The 18,292-nt window shown below is 39.2% G+C and overlaps 1 protein-coding gene across 2 annotated transcripts in view; it reads left to right on the top strand.

Moving 5' to 3' along the window:
• The window catches only part of USP9X (ubiquitin specific peptidase 9 X-linked), a 149,686-nt gene extending 132,868 nt beyond the window's left edge, over nucleotides 1–16,818 (top strand). The window contains exons 39-45 of one of the 2 annotated variants that reach the window (XM_025371684.1): nucleotides 2,891–3,076; nucleotides 4,380–4,600; nucleotides 4,687–4,775; nucleotides 9,533–9,689; nucleotides 9,847–10,107; nucleotides 10,771–10,866; nucleotides 12,617–16,818. In XM_025371684.1, coding sequence (XP_025227469.1) covers nucleotides 2,891–3,076; nucleotides 4,380–4,600; nucleotides 4,687–4,775; nucleotides 9,533–9,689; nucleotides 9,847–10,107; nucleotides 10,771–10,866; nucleotides 12,617–12,754 — 1,148 coding nt within the window. In that variant the 3' untranslated portion in view covers nucleotides 12,755–16,818. The remainder of the gene's footprint in view (nucleotides 1–2,890; nucleotides 3,077–4,379; nucleotides 4,601–4,686; nucleotides 4,776–9,532; nucleotides 9,690–9,846; nucleotides 10,108–10,770; nucleotides 10,867–12,616) is intronic. The other variant, XM_025371685.1, reaches the window with a different exon arrangement.
• The last annotated feature ends 1,474 nt before the right edge of the window (nucleotides 16,819–18,292 follow it).

Genomic DNA, 18,292 nt, shown 5'->3' with positions numbered 1-18,292 from the left:
AGCATCAGTGGAATCTGTATTTCAAACTTAAAAATGCCAAATTTAGACATTCAGAAAAATCCTATTCTGTTCAACTCTTCTTTGAGAAATATTGCCTGTTCAGAAAGCACACATCATTGTTCCATAATGTAACCTACTTATAAAATTTTCTTGCTGAAAACAAATACTGTATGGTCTGTAAACCTTAATATGAAGTCCTTAAGATCGGATATGCATTGGGATTGAGAATTGTTTGGATTTAAGAAAAGCAAGGCAGTGCATATATCCTATCTCTATAGCAGGGTCTGAGACAACAACTTAAAATTGAACACATTAATATTTCTACAGTAAAATGTAAATATTTATACTGAAGGGAGAAATGAAGACTGTAAGTAGCCTTTAGTCAGTTCAGGCTAGGTTATCCCAACAAACACATTTTGACACCAACTTAATGAAAAACTTTGTTGGGCTGGACGAGGTGGCTCATGCCTGTAATCCCAGCGCTTTGGGAGGCCGAGGCAGGCAGATCACCTGAGGTATGGAGTTCAAGACCATCCTGGCAAACATGGTAAAACCCCATCTCTACTTAAAAATACAAAAATTAGCAGGGCGTGGTTGCGGGCACCTGTAGTCCCAGCTACTTGGGAGGCTGAGGCAGGAGAATTGCTTGAACCCAGGAGGCACAGGTTGCAATGAGCAGAGATAGCACCACTGCACTCCAGCCTGGGCAACAGGGCAAGACTCCGTCTCAAAAACAAACAAACAAAAAACCTTGTTATAATAATAGCTTTTAGGCCGGGTGCGGTGGCTCACGCCTGTAAGCCCAGCACTTTGGGAAGCCGAGGCGGGTGGATCACGAGGTCAGGAGTTCAAGACCAACCTGACCAACACGGTGAAACCCCCGTCTCTATTAAATATACAAAAATTAGCCGAGCATGGTGGCACATCCCAGCTACTCAGGAGGCTGAGGCAGGAGAATCGCTTGAACCCAGGAGGCGGAGGTTGCAGTGAGCTCAGATCACGCCACTGTACTCCAGCCTGGGAGACAGAGTGAGACTCCGTCTCAAAAAAAAAAAAAAAATTAAAATAGCTTTCGGAGTCTTAGGATTTTAGATAAGAGGTTGTGGACCTGTTTTTATTATGTTTTGGGGGATATGGCAATAAATAAGATTGCCTAATGGAATACAGAAGCAAATAATGTAGTTGCCATAAAATATGTTAATGGCTCTAATAGGGAAAATGCAGAGTGCATCATGGGGGGCATGGTACCTGAAGGGATTTGGGGAGTACAGAAGACTTAATGGGGAATGTAATGTGGGAATTGGTTGGTTGAGCTTTCCATCTAGAGTGAACAGCAGATGCAAAGACGTGATAAACTTGGTGTGGCTTATTGGATGGAATGAAAGTTGTCCAGTCTGACTAGAATTGATGTAAGATGGGAATGGCAGGAGTGCTGAGCAGGAGTTTCTGATCATGTGGTTCTAATAGGCCTTGTGAGAGAGACTGAGGCATTGGATGAGCCATTGTAGGGTTTTGAACAGATAAATACCGTCTAGAAAGATCCCTGTGGCCACAGTGTGGAATGGATTGCAATGGAATAAGATCCCAGAGAATGTTAAAATGATCTGTAGACATAAGATCATTGTGGCCTGTACTGGAGAACTGGCAGTGAGAGAGATACAAGTGGACAGATAGATATATGGTGCTTTTTATAAGAAGTGGAATCAGTGGATTTGGTGATTGGATATTCAGAGAAGGATGGGACAGGGAAGAGATGTGAAGAATGATCCCCAAAATTCTAACATAAACAACTGTGAGTGGTACCATTTACTGAGGGGAAATACAGGAAGAGAAACATTATGGGAAGAAAGGGGTGAGTTCAGTTTGGGTAGATTGAGTTTGAGCCTGTGTGACACCCAAATGGAGATATACAGTAGAACAGTAAGTAATTTGTCTTGAAATGTTTTTGAATCATCTGAATGAAAATATCTAGAACATTAAAGCCATGAGTGTGGGCTACATCATCCAGGGAAATCAGTGTGAGAAGATAGCCTGGCATGGGAACTTGGAGAAACATCAGTTTTTAAGAGACAGGAAGGAGGAGTTGCAAATAAGAACAAAAAGAGGTAGAAAATCAGGAATCGAGGGAGGAGGAAGTGGTTATGGTTTGAGAACTGCTCCTTAGCTTATTACCATGAAGAGGGGCCAAAACCAAGAGTTCTTACTTCTTATTTAATATAGTTGTTTTGTTGTTTTCATCCTCTTTTCCTTACAAATGAGGGTTGCAGTCTTGATTAGTCCCTTTAGACTCTCCAGGCCGTAGAAAGTGTTCATCTTCCAGTCGGGCGCAGTGGCTCATAATCCCAACACTTTGGAAGGCCAAGGTGGGCGGATCATGCGGTCAAGATACCGAGACCATCCAGGCCAACATGGTGAAACCCTATCTCTACTAAAAATACAAAAATTAGCTGGGCGTGGTACGTGCCTGTAATCCCAGCTACTGGGGAGGCTCAGGCAGGAGAATTGCTTGAACCTGGGAGGCAGAGGTTGCAGTGAGCTGAGATCGCGCTACTGCACTCCAGCCTGGCGAGAGAGCAAGACTGTCTCAAAAAAGAAAAAGTGTTCATCTTCCTTAAAGTGAGCCGGTGTGATTGGAATGTCGTAGTCATGGTCACTGTTTAACAATGTTAATACTTATACTCAATGGGCGAGTTTTCTTTTCTGGTAAAATAATTCTCTGAATGCTAAGTAAAAGTGATAAAATTACAAATCAAAATTTTTCTGATCATAAAAATTATAGACAAGATATTTTGTGTAACTGCTTGTTTTATTCATGAAGCCCTTGCCATCCTAATTTTTTCCTCGCATTTTTCTCCCTCTCTTTCTTCTCCCCTTCACTCCTTTGTTGTAGGTGTGGCAGAGAAGACACAGCTTCTGAAATTGAGTGTACCTGCTACCTTTATGCTTGTGTCTTTAGATGAAGGTCCAGGTCCTCCAATCAAATATCAGTATGCTGAATTAGGCAAATTATACTCAGTAGTGTCACAGCTGATCCGCTGTTGCAATGTCTCTTCAAGAATGCAGTCTTCAATCAATGGTAAATTTGAATGCTCCATTCTTTACAGTAGTCTTTTGTTGCTGTTGTTGTTGTTTGAGATGGAGTTTTGCTATTGTTGCCCAGGCTGGAGTGCAATGGCATGATCTCGGCTCACTGCAACCTCCACCTCCCCGGTTCAAGCCATTCTCCTGCCTTGGCCTCCCAAGTAGCTGGGATTACAGGCACCCACCACCACGCCCAGCTAATTTTGTATTTTTAGCAGAGACAGGGTTTCGCCATGTTTGTCAGGCTGGTCTCGAACTCCTGACCTCAGATGATCTGCCCACCTGTGCCTCCCAAAGTGCTGGGATTATAGGTGTGTGCCACCATGCCCGGCCCTCTTTACGGTAGTTTTTAAATACTGCTGAGCATATATAGTACTAAGAGTCTGGAGGAAGATTTTTGCTTTGGAGTATTTTAGCCCTGTACCTTTTTTACGTATTTAATGGGGATCTTTTTTCTGTCTCCTTGTGACTGAGGTTGATACCATGTTTATGAAATAGTTTAAGAATTAACTTTTTAGGCTGGGCTCAGTGGCTCATGCCTGTAATCCCTACACTTTGGGGGAAGCCAAGGCAGGAGGATCACAACAACAAAAAAGTTGGCTGGGTGTGGTGATGTGCACCTGTAGTCCCAGCTACTCAGGAGACTGAAGTGGGAGAATCACTTCAGCCCAGGAGAAGGCTGCAGTGAGCTATGGTCACGCCACTGCACTCCAGCCTAGGTGACAGAGAGAGAGACCCTGTGTCCCAAAAAAAAAAAAAAATTTATTTTTAGATTTTGCATTTTTACATCTTGATATATCTATCTGATCATTATAATGCATAATGTTACTTTCTTTGTTGTGCTTAGGAAACTTGGTTTAAAATGTTATTTTTCTAAAATAAAACATTTGGCCAGCCATGGTGGCTCATGCCTGTAATCCCAGCATTTTGGGAGGCCAAGGCGGGTGGATCACTTGAGGTCAAGAGTTCAAGACCAGCCTGGCAAACATGGCGAAACCGCATCTCTACAAAAATACAAAAATACAAAAAAATTAGGCGTGGTGGCGTGTACCTGTAGTCCCAGCTACTCAGAAAGCTGAGGCAGGAGAATCGCTTGAACCCGGGAGGTGGATGTTGCAGTGAGCTGAGATCGCGCCATTGCACTCCAGCCTGGACGACAGAGCAAGACTCCATCTTAGGGGAAAAAAAAAAAAAAAAATTTATAGGCTATATATAGGCTATTTTCTGTCATGAAAGTTGTGTATTATTGTGGAGAAGCTTATTAGTTTTTTTTTATTGGTGACAAATCTGTATTCTAGGTAATCCTCCTCTTCCCAATCCTTTTGGTGATCCTAATTTATCACAACCTATAATGCCAATTCAGCAGAATGTGGCAGACATTTTATTTGTGAGAACAAGTTATGTGAAGAAAATCATTGAAGACTGCAGTAATTCAGACGAAACCGTCAAATTGCTTCGTTTTTGCTGCTGGGAGAATCCTCAGTTCTCATCTACTGTCCTCAGTGAACTTCTCTGGCAGGTAAAAGGAAAATAACATTTGTATGTTTATAATTTGATTTCTTATTCCTTTCATTAAGTTACTCACTATGTCTTACTTGTTTTTAGGTTGCATATTCCTATACCTATGAACTGCGACCCTATCTGGATCTGCTTTTGCAAATCTTACTGATTGAGGACTCCTGGCAAACTCACAGGTGGATACTCTTTTTGTGACTGGAAGCAATTAGGCTTGCCCCAGGTGTTAGAGTTAACTGAAATTGACAGTCACATTTTTTTAACCTATTGGAGTTCTAGTGAATGTTTTATCTTAAACCTAGGACAAGGGTAAATAACAAGTTCTCCCCCTTTGCTCAGAATTTTATTTCCTCTTTTATTCTTTTCTCTCACTGCCTAAATTTCATACTTAATAAGCCTGTTTCTTTAGAATGACTTTTTTAATTAAGGAAGAGCTAGCTTGGGCTTTTGGTAAATATTTGAATTTCATTAATGATGCCTGAGGATTATTTTATGATTAGATTACATTTGTTTTAGAATTAGTGTCTTGAAGTAACTTAGTCATTAGTCACATGAAGTATAATAGTATATGTAAGGCCGGGCGCGGTGGCTCAAGCCTGTAATCCCAGCACTTTGGGAGGCCGAGACGGGCGGATCACGAGGTCAGGAGATCGAGACCATCCTGGCTAACACGGTGGAACCCCGTCTCTACTAAAAAATACAAAAAACTAGCCGGGCGAGGTGGCGGGCGCCTGTAGTCCCAGCTACTCGGGAGGCTGAGGCAGGAGAATGGCGGGAACCCGGGAGGCGGAGCTTGCAGTGAGCTGAGATCCGGCCACAGCACTCCAGCCTGGGCGACAGAGCGAGACTCCGTCTAAAAAAAAAAAAAAAAAAAAAAAAAATAGTATATGTAAAAATAGGCTTTAGGTAAGTACGATTTCCATTTTTCATGGTATTTATATTCTGTAAAGTCCCCACAGACACTGAGTTAGCAAATACTGAACCATTACTCCTAGGAGGAAATACAGAATTAGGTTTCTATAAGCCTCTTGTTTACATTTTTATCAGCCAGTCAATACATAACCTTGTTTTATGTGTGTTTCTATTTAAAGTCATTTAATATATATTGTTGACTTAGAGTTCACAGCCAAACAGCTCTGTAACTTAAGCCTGAACTTAAGCTTCTCAACACATTCTCCATAAGGCGCATCACAGCCTTCTTGTGGTCAGGAACATTAGATACCACTTCAACATTATATACTTGGGGGTCATTTTAAACATAAAAATAACCAACAAAAGCACAAATATGTGGAAAATGTGGCACTAAATACACCATGAAGGACACTTGTTTACAGCTTAAGCTGAAACAAGACAGAATGACACTCTTTTGGACTTCAGCTAAGAACGTTTGTGTTGGACAACTTGATATTTTTGCTGCTCTGCATGTGTCCACAGATGCCCAAGAAAGCACCTTGATGATTGATCTTGCAGTTATAAATAAAGTTTAGGAAGTAAGCAATTCACAAATGCGGAATTCATGAAATTAGTTTTTATGAGAAGTTTTAGAATGTTAACTTTTTTCCCCCATAAAAACTAAGGTTATCCAGCTTAATTGGCCCTCAAACTTTAACCAGAATTTTTCTATTTGTTTCAGTTTTTTGGGGGTTTTTTTGGTTTTTTTTTGGCAGTAAAAGTTGAATATATTATCTTTAATCCCAAGAGTTATATAATTGATGATAAATTATGGTTATTAGTTGGCAGCACTGCCGGGTTTTAGAACTTACCTTCCCACACGGAAGATAGTATAATAGTTTGTTTGGGAAAACAATTCAAAGTCTGTGTCGCAGTTTGCCTCCCATCTGCCAATGTAATAAAACAAACTCAAAAACAAGTTCTGTAACAACAAAATGCTTAAAGAGAAGTTACAATCTGGAGTTTTAGTGGGGATTGCGAACGCCAGAATTTGTGACTTAGTATTTTCAAATTATCTCCAAATTTACCATAATAGATTTCAAACAAATACTGTAAAAATAGCATTAAACCAAAAATAAATTTTCGTGAGACACAAAAGATAGTAGCTCAAAATTATAGTCATTTATTCAGGCAGTATTCAGTGCCCTTCTAAATATGTTCATAGGATTTGAAAGCTTTCTTCAGAGTGGATTTTAATGAAATCTAACTTTTACTATTTTCTTTTTTTAAAATGCTGTATTTCTGGGCACAGTGGCTTACCCCTGTAATAAGCACTTTGGGAGGCCAAGGCAGGAGAATCGCTTGAGACCAGGAGTTCAAGGCCAGCTTGACCAACATAGCAAGATCTTGCCTCTATTTTTTAAAAAAGGAAAATACTGTAAGCACTTACAGTTTTAAACCAGTTAATCACATCTTAGCTCGTTTGATTAGAGCAAGTGATAATGGCAAAGACATATGTGCTAGAGCAAATGTGGGAATTACACTTTTGTGTAATCAGATTAGTAAGATACTGTTGTTAAATGAATCACTGGCCCAAACATGAAAATAATTTTCTCATAATGAGCTTTTAGTTCATTCAGTAAACAATGTTCAGATATTTATGGAGTGTCTACCATGTGCCCAGCACTGCTTGGCATCAGGTAATAGGCAAGTGAAGGTAGTATTAATAAAAATGGCATTTGAGAACGGTTGATACTAATAATGGGGAGAAAATATGATATGGTAGAAATAATGATTTAGCACTTCATTGTTACCTGAAAAAACTGAAGGTAAAAGCAATTTATATGTAGCGTTTCAGATTAAACAGCAAGAGGGCCTGAACATGGTTGATTTGTCTGAAATGATTAAGCTTTGCAAAATTGTTGAAGTAATCTGTTTTGTTTGGAAATCATGAATGCATTTGATGGAGGAAAAAATCTTACTTTGAATTGAAACATACTATTAAGTAAAATACATAGTGTACATGAGAATCTTTAAATTCTCAGTGTCCAGGTTATGTTTCTAATTGATGTAAAATTTACATAACAAAACTCACCATTTCAAAGTATACAATTCAGTGACTTTTAGTACATTCACACTGTTGTGTAGCCATTACCACTATCTGATTCCAGAGTTGTTTTTTTGTTTTGTTTTGTTTTGTTTTGTTTTTTGAGAGGATGTCTTGCTCTGTTGCCTAGGCTGGAGTGCAGTGGCGCGATCTCGGCTCACTGCAAGCTCTGCCTCCCAGGTTCACACCATTCTCCTGCCTCAGCCTCCCGAGTAGCTGGGACTACAGGCACCCGCCACCACGCCCAGCTAATTTTTTTTGTATTTTTAGTAGAGACGGGGTTTCACCATGTTAGTCAGGATGGTCTCCATCTCCTGACCTTGTGATCCACCCGCCTCAGCCTCCCAAAATGTTGGGATTACAGGCGTGGGCCACCGCGCCTGTCCCAGAACATTTTTTTTATTACCCCAAAAGGAAACCCCTACCCAATTAAATAGTCACTCACCATTCCTTCCAGCCCTAGCAACCACTAATCTGCTCTCTGTCTCTGTGGATTTGCCTATTCTAGACATTTCATAAAAATGAAATCATGGCCGGGCGCGGTGGCTCAAGCCTGTAATCCCAGCACTTTGGGAGGCCGAGGCGGGCGGATCACGAGGTCAGGAGATCGAGACCATCCTGGCTAACATGGTGAAACCCCGTCTCTACTAAAAATACAAAAAACTAGCCGGGCGTGGTGGCGGGCGCCTGTAGTCCCAGCTACTCGGAGGCTGAGGCAGGAGAATGGCCTGAACCTGGGAGGCGGAGCTTGCAGTGAGCCGAGATCGCGCCACTGCACTCCAGCCTGGGTGACACAGCGCGAGACTCCGTCTCAAAAAAAAAAAAAAAATGAAATCATGCAATTTGTGTGTCTGACTTCTTTCACTTAGCTTAACGTTTTCAGAGTCCATCCATGTTATAGCATATATCATTAGTTTATAGCTGAATAATATTTTGTTTACTGGCACATAATATTTTTAACACAAAAGAAACAAGGCATGTTTGTGCCCCTCCAATCATGTTTTAAGTTAGTTATTTCAGGGAAAGACAGGAACTAGTTGGCTATGTATTATTACTCCGTTGTAGTTTGGGAGAAACTGAAATGAAATCCTGTGTTACTGGCAAATCAGCCAAATTGTACTATTGCCTGTCAAAATGCTTTGCCTGCAATGTATTCTCATTATTAGAATTCAAATACTGTACCTCCAAATTATGTCACTGAATCCTAACTTGCCTTCAGAGATGCAGTTTTATAAAAGGTATTGATGTGTAGCAAATTACCCTCGACTACAGCAGTCATAAACTTCGTTATTAACTTCTTTAAAATTTGCATTACTCTTGAGTGTCCTGAATTCACTTCAGGTAATGTGTGTAAATTGCATACATGGCAGAATTATTTTGGATTGGTAATAAGTTAGAGCGCAGACTCTGGAGTCAGACTGCTCCACAGCTATATGACCTCAGCAAGCTGTGTAACTCTGTGCCAATTTTCTCATCTGTTAAAAGGTTTAATAATAAGGCTGGGCATGGTGGCTCATGCCTGTAATCCTAGCACTTTGGGGGGCCGAGGCGGATGGATCACGAGGTCAGGAGATCGAGACCATCCTGGCTAACATGGTGAAACCCCGTCTCTACTAAAAATACAAAAACTTAGCTGGGCATGGTGGCACATGCCTGTAGTCCCAGCTACTCAGGAGGCTGAGGCAGAAGAAGGGCATGAACCCAGGAGGCAGAACTTGCAGTGAGCCAAGATGGCACCACTGCACTGCTGCCTGGGCGACAGAGCGAGATTCCATCTCAAAAAAATAAATAAACGAAGGTTTAATAATAATACCTGTTGTCTAATGTTAGATTAAATGACTAAATCAAAGACATTATTGAGTGGCACATAGTAGGCACTCAGTATATATTAGCTATTAGATTTTAGATGTTTTTATTTTATATCTGGTTCTCTTTCAGAATTCATAATGCACTGAAAGGAATTCCAGATGACCGAGATGGGCTGTTTGACACAATCCAACGCTCTAAGAATCACTATCAAAAAAGAGCATACCAGTGTATAAAATGTATGGTAGCTCTATTTAGTAACTGTCCTGTTGCTTACCAAATCCTGCAGGTGAGGATTTTTTTCTTACAATTTTGTGGAAATCTTAATCAGAATTAAGGATTCTGTTTTAAAAGAAGAGAATAATGAGAACTTGGGGTTGTCATTTTAAGTTAACTTTGAAGTATTCCAAATCCTCTTATATATGTGGTTTTATTTTCTTTTGCAGGGCAATGGAGATCTTAAAAGAAAGTGGACCTGGGCGGTAGAATGGCTTGGAGATGAACTTGAAAGAAGACCATATACTGGCAATCCACAGTACACTTACAACAATTGGTCTCCCCCAGTGCAAAGCAATGAAACATCAAATGGTTATTTCTTGGAGAGATCACATAGTGCTAGGATGACACTTGCAAAAGCTTGTGAACTCTGTCCAGAGGAGGTAAAAAAAGCCACCAGTGTGCAGCAGATAGAAATGGAAGAGAGCAAAGTAATTCTTTATTTTATAGGCCAGTGTTTATGTATTAATTATATTATTAAAAGATTATGTTGAAGTTTTGGGTTTTGAAAAATGTTTATTTGGCTGGGCGCAGTGGCTCATGCCTGTAATCCCAGCACTTTGGGAGGCCAAGGCAGGCGGATCACCTCAGGTCAGGAGTTCAAGACCAGCCTGGCCAACATGGTGAAACCCCATCTCTACTAAAAATAGAAAAATTAGCCAGGCGTGGCGGTGGTGCCTGTAATCTCATCTACTTGGGAGGCTGAGGCTAGAGAATGACTTGAACCCAGGAGGTGGAGGCTGTAGTGAGCAGAGATCGTGCCAGTGCACTCCAGCCTGGGGGACAAGAGTGAAACTCTGTCTCAAAAACAGAAAAGAAAAATGTTTATTCTGTGTCATCTTAAGCTAATGAGGGAGCCTTCTTTTGGAGAAATTTCTGTGAAATTGTCTGAAATGTAGTAGTTCTGAGAGAATGCAAATCAGGTTTTTGTTTGGTTTTGTTTTTTGTTTTTTTCCCAAAGTTCTTTATCTGCAGTAAAAGAAAAGTTGCTAATGGGTCAGTTTTGTAGATTTTTTAAGTTTATTTCAAATAGAAGTTAAAAATAAACTTGAGTTTGCCTACATAATTCTTTATCTTGAAATATTCAAAATTAGGAGCCAGATGACCAAGATGCCCCAGATGAACATGAGTCGCCTCCACCTGAAGATGCCCCATTGTACCCCCATTCACCTGGATCTCAGTATCAACAGGTAAAACAGGAGTCAGTTTGTGGTTTTATCCCCTAGAACTAGGTTTTATGCTTATTTTTAGAGGATGACTCAATTGTTGGTTGTGACTACAAAGTAACAGGTAGGATTATCTACTAGCTTTGGGAGCATGATCAGAAGAGGAATGGTTTGGAGCGGGGGTCATGGTGTAACGTGTTTGAACTTAACCACTGTAGGGTTTTCCTTGTCAAGAAGGTGTCCTTATGCTGGTAGTTAATAAAACTATGAGAATTTATGTCAACATGAAATGATCATTGTAAGGATTGTGGTGACATTTCCTGTGAGGCAAAATCTTCACCTGGATTCCAAAAACATTAAGATATGCAATGAAGTAAGAAGTCCTTGGTTTCCAGTGATGGTAAAAATCACTGGAAAAAAAAAAGGATTTGGGTAGATTTCCATAGGTGATTAGCTATAAAGTAAATAAACTAGTAAATAAATAGCAAAAGAAATGAGATGAAGAAACATTCTAAATGAAAACTTTTTCTTTCTGAAACCGAAATGTGACTAAATCAGCTCTTGTGAGGCAATGGTACTCAAACTTGAACAGGCATGAGTCTGCCTGGAGGGCTTGCTCCAGCAGAGGGCTAGACGCTATCCCAAAGTGTCTGATTTCATAGGTCTTCAAGGGGCTGGAAAATGAACATTTCTAACAAGTTCCCAAGTGATGCTGCTGGTGGTCCAGGAACTATACTTGGAGAAACATTTCAGTCATTCTTTCTTACGTTTCACTGTGTACACAGAAGCAAACTGAATAGTTAGGAAGTACACATTCAGCATACGTATTTTCATCTGTAGAAAGTAAAGCCCGACCGGGCGCAGTAGCTCATGCCTGTAATCCCAACACTTTGGGAGGCTGAGGCAGGCGGATCACCTGAGGTCAGGAGTTTGAGACCAGCCTGACCAACATGGAGAAACCCTGTCTCTACTAAAAATACAAAATTAACTGGGTGTGGTGGCGCATGCCTGTAATCCCAGCTACTCAGGAGGGTGAGGCAAGAGAATCTCTTGAAGCCAGGAGGTGGAGGTTGTGGTGAGTCGAGATAGCACCATTGCACTCCAGCCTGGGCAACAAGAGTGAACTCCATCTCAAAAAAAAAGTCTAGAATCTTGGCTTGGCTGATGGAGCATATACAGAAAAATGAGAGCACTGTAGGGTTCAGACATTTTAAAAGGTTAAGGAACCAAATCCACAAGGGAGGTTAACTTCCTTTGACCCTGAGAAAGCTCTTATGTTAATCATGCCTGGTTACTTTATCATCTTGAACATTGTTCTGTTTTTAATCAGCATTATTGTGAGTTCAGGGTTACTACTCCTGTATATCTTGTATCATGGTTAGTCAATTGGATTTAGCATGTGGAAGAGTCAATAGGTGCTCATAGATTGTTTTCTGAACATTTTTTACCAAGAGCAACAGTGGGTTAATCCTTTATTTGCCAGACTTGAGTCTAAATCATTTTGGCACTAAAAATCACTTTGGCCAAAGATGTATGTGGACCTACACAATCACTGCTCTTATTCAGGGTTTGGGGGTTTGCATTTACATTATGTTTTTCTCTTTCAAGCCTTTTTTTGTTTTTGTTTTTGTTCTTGCAGAATAGTAGTCCAACGGTATTTACAGAGTAAGTCCCAAGAATAAAAGTTTACATTTCCAGAGACTTCAGACCATGATTTTGAAGTTGTTTTACTATGTGAAAAGTTTTAACATGCAGATCTCTTCTCCTTTCCCAGAATAACCATGTGCATGGACAGCCATATACAGGCCCAGCAGCACATCACATGAACAACCCTCAGAGAACTGGCCAACGAGCACAAGAAAATTATGAAGGCAGTGAAGAAGTATCCCCACCTCAAGCCAAGGATCAATGAAATGCACATAATTAACTGGTTCCATCAAGACTGTGCACCCAGGCCTTACAGTCCAACCTTTTTCTGTGTCTGGCTAATATTTAAAACTAGAAAAACTATTCCTAATCAACATGGAGTGGAGAGTTTATTCACTGTCTTATCTGCAGAAATTTGCTGTCAATATATAACCCGCCTGCAGTGGAAAGTGTATAGTGTTTTGTAATAAATGGCCTGATGCTAATGTGTAAATGGCAAAGGTGTATATAGTATATTAATGTTGACTGTTAATTCTTAAGCAAGAAACCTTTTTCTTGATGAGACTCACAGATCTACACAAACTACAAAAGTTAATTTTCTTGTTATACCCACTGCACTCTGCAACCAGTGTTGCCTGCCTCATGGCAGTTAGTTCAGCTCCTTTACAAAAAAACCCAACGGCAACAAAACAGAGCCCATTCATGTCAGCCACACCAATAGTTTCATGTTAATTCTTTGCCACTGGAGTCAATTTTGCTATGAGCAATGTGTAAGGCTGGTAACCTTTAAATTATTTGGTTGATGTGGAAAATTGGTGATGTAACACTGTTTCTAGATTTTTTTCATTGCCTTTTTATTCTGATATTAGGTTAATCACTTTGAAGCTATAGTTATGCTGTAACATTTAGCATGGCTTCACACCAAGTTAGTGTAGCCAGTGAGGAAAAAGTTACCATAATGACAGCAGTTGTCCGAGAAGTGACAGCTGTATTACTCAGAGCTTTTACTTCTTACACCTAGAATATTAAAATATAAAACAAGGCGAGAAATGTGACAAACAGGCTGTTTTCAGTTGCACATATGTTCCTTATGTATAATGTTTGACAGTTCAATCTCTGGGTGGGATAAAGAACACTTACGTATCAGTAATGGGAATTTTAAAAAATATAAAACAAATATGCAAAAATTTGCTATGCCAAGATGCTGGAGCATAATAGAAGACTGTATTTGGTGTGCTTGTTTTGTTTCTTTGGTAGAGTTTATTAGGTGAATCTTCTCAAACTTTCCTTCTGCTGGATCCCAGTGACGTGGAAGTCATCAGAACCCCACGATACTTGGAGTACCTCTCTGCACCAAGATAGCTGGCTGATTTTCTGCTCAGTCACAATTTTACTTGAAAGCAAGAATTGTCCTAGCTCCTCTTCCATTATTCCAAAAAGTTTAACGTTCAAAGCAGGGTCTCATTAAAAAAGAAACTACTGGTTAGTTAATATAATTGAGATATCACAATTTCAGAATAAACATTTGATTACAAATAAGGAACTCCTCAGTTCATACTGTATTTAAAAGAGAATTGGTAACTTGAATGTGTGTAATTTTTTGGAACCTGTCTAAAAACCAAATACCCTGCAAACAGATACAGCCCACCCTATTCTATTTAAATATTTTGCTGTTTTATTTTATAGAAATTATTTTGCTGAATTCACAAATAGAATTTGATTTAAGAAGAACTTTTTGTCCTGTGGTGTGTTTTTGGTTTTTTTTTTTTTTTTTTTTTTTGGTTACTTTTTTTGTCCTTTTTTTTCACAGAGGACTGCATATTAAAATTCATTCTGTGCATAGCATGCCTAGGCATGACACTGATTCAGGATTTCAGTCACACTGAGTTTTTGTGCACAGAAAGATTTGACCTTTGGCCCTTTACTGAAGATTTTGAGAAATCAGGATGCTGACACTGTAAAAGTTTCCTAACATAATCTTGTACTTTTTGTATGTTTTTTATATACATGTATATTTAATGAGCACAAGCTTGGTTGTATTTTTTACAATTCAGTTAATAGGGAAATGTTTTGTCAAAAGGCTACACTTGGAACTGAACAAAGCAGAAACAAAATTGAGCATTGCATTATTTTGTGATTAAAAGGGGCAGGTATTTAAGATAAAGCTTTGGGTATCTTATTTGTAGTACTCTGTAGTCAACCTGTGCTTCTAGGTGTTCCTGTAATAGTAGGACATTTTGACACCAGATAGTTTTTACTTTGAGTGAAAGTTACACACGGTGTTTGCAATTCCAACTGATAGTTTTTATTTTTTTGTTGTTTTCTTCTTTGAGATGGAGTCTCGCTGTCACCCAGGCTGAAGTGCAGTGGCACAATCTTGGCTCACTACAACGTCGCCTCCTGGTTTCAAGCGATTCTTCCGCCTCAGCCTCCTGAGTAGCTGGGATTACAGGCACCCACCACCACACCCAGTTAATTTTTGTAGAGACAGGGTTTCACCGTGTTGGCCAGGCTGGTCTTGAACTCCTGACCTCAGGTGATCCGCCTGCCTCGGCCTCACAGAGTGCTGGGATTGCAGGTGTGAGCCACCATGCCCGGCCCCAATTGGTAGTTTTTTAATTTAAGTTTCTTGATTCCAAGCTCTTTAAACAAGTGAAATAGGTTAACTTTATTTGGATGAGTTACTATTGTTAGGTGTACCATCTCACCATCTGAGAGGAGATTTATATATTTCCTGCTCCTTAACAAAACATGTAATGTACTTAAAAACTTTAATGACTTCCTAGTTGAGAAAAAACTTGACATACAAAAAAGGCTGTGAATTTTTCTACTTGGAGGAAGAGCCCAACTTTGGTTGCTTTGAATTTACAAGCCCCCTTGTGCCAGGTGAGGGGCTCATGAATCATTTTTGTCTTCATTTGAGGAAGAGTGGTCTGTGTTGTGACCAGGAGCAAGGGAAGGTGGAGTTATTTTTGTTTGTGCAAATTATTTTCTATATTTAACTCTTAAAGCAAGCATTAATGTATAACCAGAAATTTAAAGATGCATGTTATTGTAAGAGCAACATCATGGTGATTTTGAGGTCTTTTTCTGAACATACACGGCACATTTTAAATTTCAAGTCTTCAAAGTGCCTAAGGATTATTTAGTTCACCCTCAACTGATTTTTTGAGCCATATATTTCCTATTTTAAATGTTTGCAGAATCGCCAGTGTTGCTTTGAAAGAAATAGCCCCCAGAATTCTAAACATTATAGAAGACAGTAGAATGTGTTACCATAAAGACTGAAGATATTTTAGTTGTAAAACCGTGTGAACAAGGGCTTTTGCCCTATTGTATCTAAGTATTTCAGTGCACAACTTGTTAAAAAAAACCATATTGCTGCTGTTTCTAAGCCCTCCACCAACTGAATTTTCATGTTTAGCATTGTAGAGGCAGAAATAACATTTTTTTTTCTTTCATTGATTTTTCTCCTGGTGATAATTTCCCAGCCTTGTGTCTATTGTGTATACAAATTTAGAATTATTAAAATGTTTTCTTTTTTTTTCATGATTAACTTAGTGAATAACTTAAATCCTTAATCCTAGTAGTGGTTAGAAAGATGAGGAGCCTTTTTTATTTGACTTACATTTGTAAATGAAAACAAGTCTGTGAATATTCAGATGACTACTTCAAAGTAATTCAGTTTTTTTATTAGTATTTTTCCAGCTTATGTTCTCCCACGAGCTATTTTACTTTGCTGAATTTTGTGGTTAATTTGGTGGATATATCCTGCCTTATTTAGGATTATAGCTGGATAAGAAAATTGCCTTTTCATTGTAAGTGCCCAGTTTTGGTCTCTAGTTTAAAGGTACTACATACTGCTGATAAAGGAAAACACTCCCCTACACCCCAGTTTTTGTGTTACCAAGAAAAAAGAAAAAAAGTACTGGTTTCATAGTAGGACTCAACCAGAATTGGTCCTACACATATGTTGAGTGTTTAGTTTTTGCAAATAAGGTTTTTGAGTGTGATAAAACACTACAGAAGTGCTAAATGTATTGAGAATTTGCTGCCGATTGTATTTATAACAATTATTTTAAAAAGTTTGCAGAAATTTAGCACTTTCCCTCCAAATTTATAGGTGTAAAAGAAGCGGGGGCAAGGTGCACCACATTTTAAAACTGCAAATGTGTGAAAATTTATTTTGAGATTCAGATTCCTAAAAGGAAATTTCACCACCCAAGTCATGCACTTCTTAGCCTTTTACAAGCCAACAGACTGACATGAAGATTGTTCACAGTTCCTAAGATTTAGCACATATACAAAAATAAAACTTTATAAATTCAATTTCGGTTTTCCCTTTATTTATTAATACAAGATTTTTAAACAGAAGGTAGAGGTGTAATAGAGCTGAAGGGAATGTTTTAAAGGGGAATGTTTATGAGGAATTCAGCCATCATTGTGTATACCCAAAGTGGATTCACACCTAAGGACCTCAAAGAAATGAGTTGTGATCTAATTGCAGACTTTTTAGTTAAAACTAAGATTCGACAAACTGATGTTTCACAGTTCTCTTAAATTGTAAATAAAGCAGACCACATGTTTTGAGGAGAGCCAGGGAAGTGAAAGTTCAGTTAACTCTCTAGCAAGTTCTGTCTGCTGTTTTTTTGTTGTTGTTGTTTGTTTGTTGTTTTGAGATGGAGTCTCGCTCTGTCGCCCAGGCTGGAGTGCAGTGGCGGGACCTTGGCTCACTGCAAGCTCCGCCTCCCGGGTTCACGGCATTCTCCTGCCTCAGCCTCCCGAGTAGCTGGGACTACAGGCGCCCACCACCGTGCCTGGCTAATTTTTTTGTATTTTTAGTAGAGACGGGGTTTCACTGTGTTAGCCAGGATGGTCTCGATCTTCTGACCTCGTGATCCGCCCGCCTCGGTCTCCCAAAGTGCTGGGCCGTCTGCTGTTTATAGTGTCTAGAAATAGCTCTTTGTTGTCATGTCCCAGGGAAATAAGATTTCCACAGAAACCTGGCGGTGCTTTCCTAAAGTTGGGTTACTTCAAGAACTGCTGAAAGACAAATCTCAGATTTTCATTGGATTTAATTTCACTGTTTTTTTTTTTTTATGGAAAACTAATATTTAACTTTTCTGCAATTTGGAAAACTCCCTCCAGTTGGATTAGACTGTATTTTACGTATTTTTAGCTACATGAGTACATCTAACTGAAAAAATACATTGCCGCCAATATTACGAATTGCTTCATTGTAATCTGATTAACTTACAGATAGGCAAAAAGTTGACATCTTTATTTTTATCTATACCTGAAAGTTTAGATAGCTTACTAAAGTTCGGGTTACATAAAACGTTTCAGTGACTTTAGGGATGTAAATTGTCAAGAAATTTCTTAAACTACACCAAAAAACTTTCCTAAATAGAGCAAATTTCAGAGCTATTTAAATAAAAGTTGATTATTTTAAGGTCATTCTATTTAAATGGTCAAAACTCAAGAGTGAAATAGGAATCATTTTAGCCATCATCTGAGAAAACAAGTCTCGTTCTGATCCATTAACACTAGACAATATACTGCATTTCAGCAAGTCCAAGATGCCATTGGTTACAAGGCGCCTCAGCAAGCAAAATCACTGACTTTCATGGATATTAAGACGTGGGATATCCCATCTGGTAGTAATCTTTGTCATGACAAATGTCTTTTCACATCTGGAAATAGGTTTTTGTCATGGACTTTTCTCACATTTTTTTTTTTTTTTCCCATTAGTGGAAATTAGAAATTCTATTTTTATGTGTAATTGCTAACAAAGCTGGCCAAT

The sequence above is a fragment of the Theropithecus gelada genome, chromosome X, assembly GCF_003255815.1.
Source record: "Theropithecus gelada isolate Dixy chromosome X, Tgel_1.0, whole genome shotgun sequence".
Taxonomy (NCBI): domain Eukaryota; kingdom Metazoa; phylum Chordata; class Mammalia; order Primates; family Cercopithecidae; genus Theropithecus; species Theropithecus gelada.
Note: the sequence above shows the minus strand (reverse complement) of the source record. Positions and strands in the feature narration are given on the sequence as shown.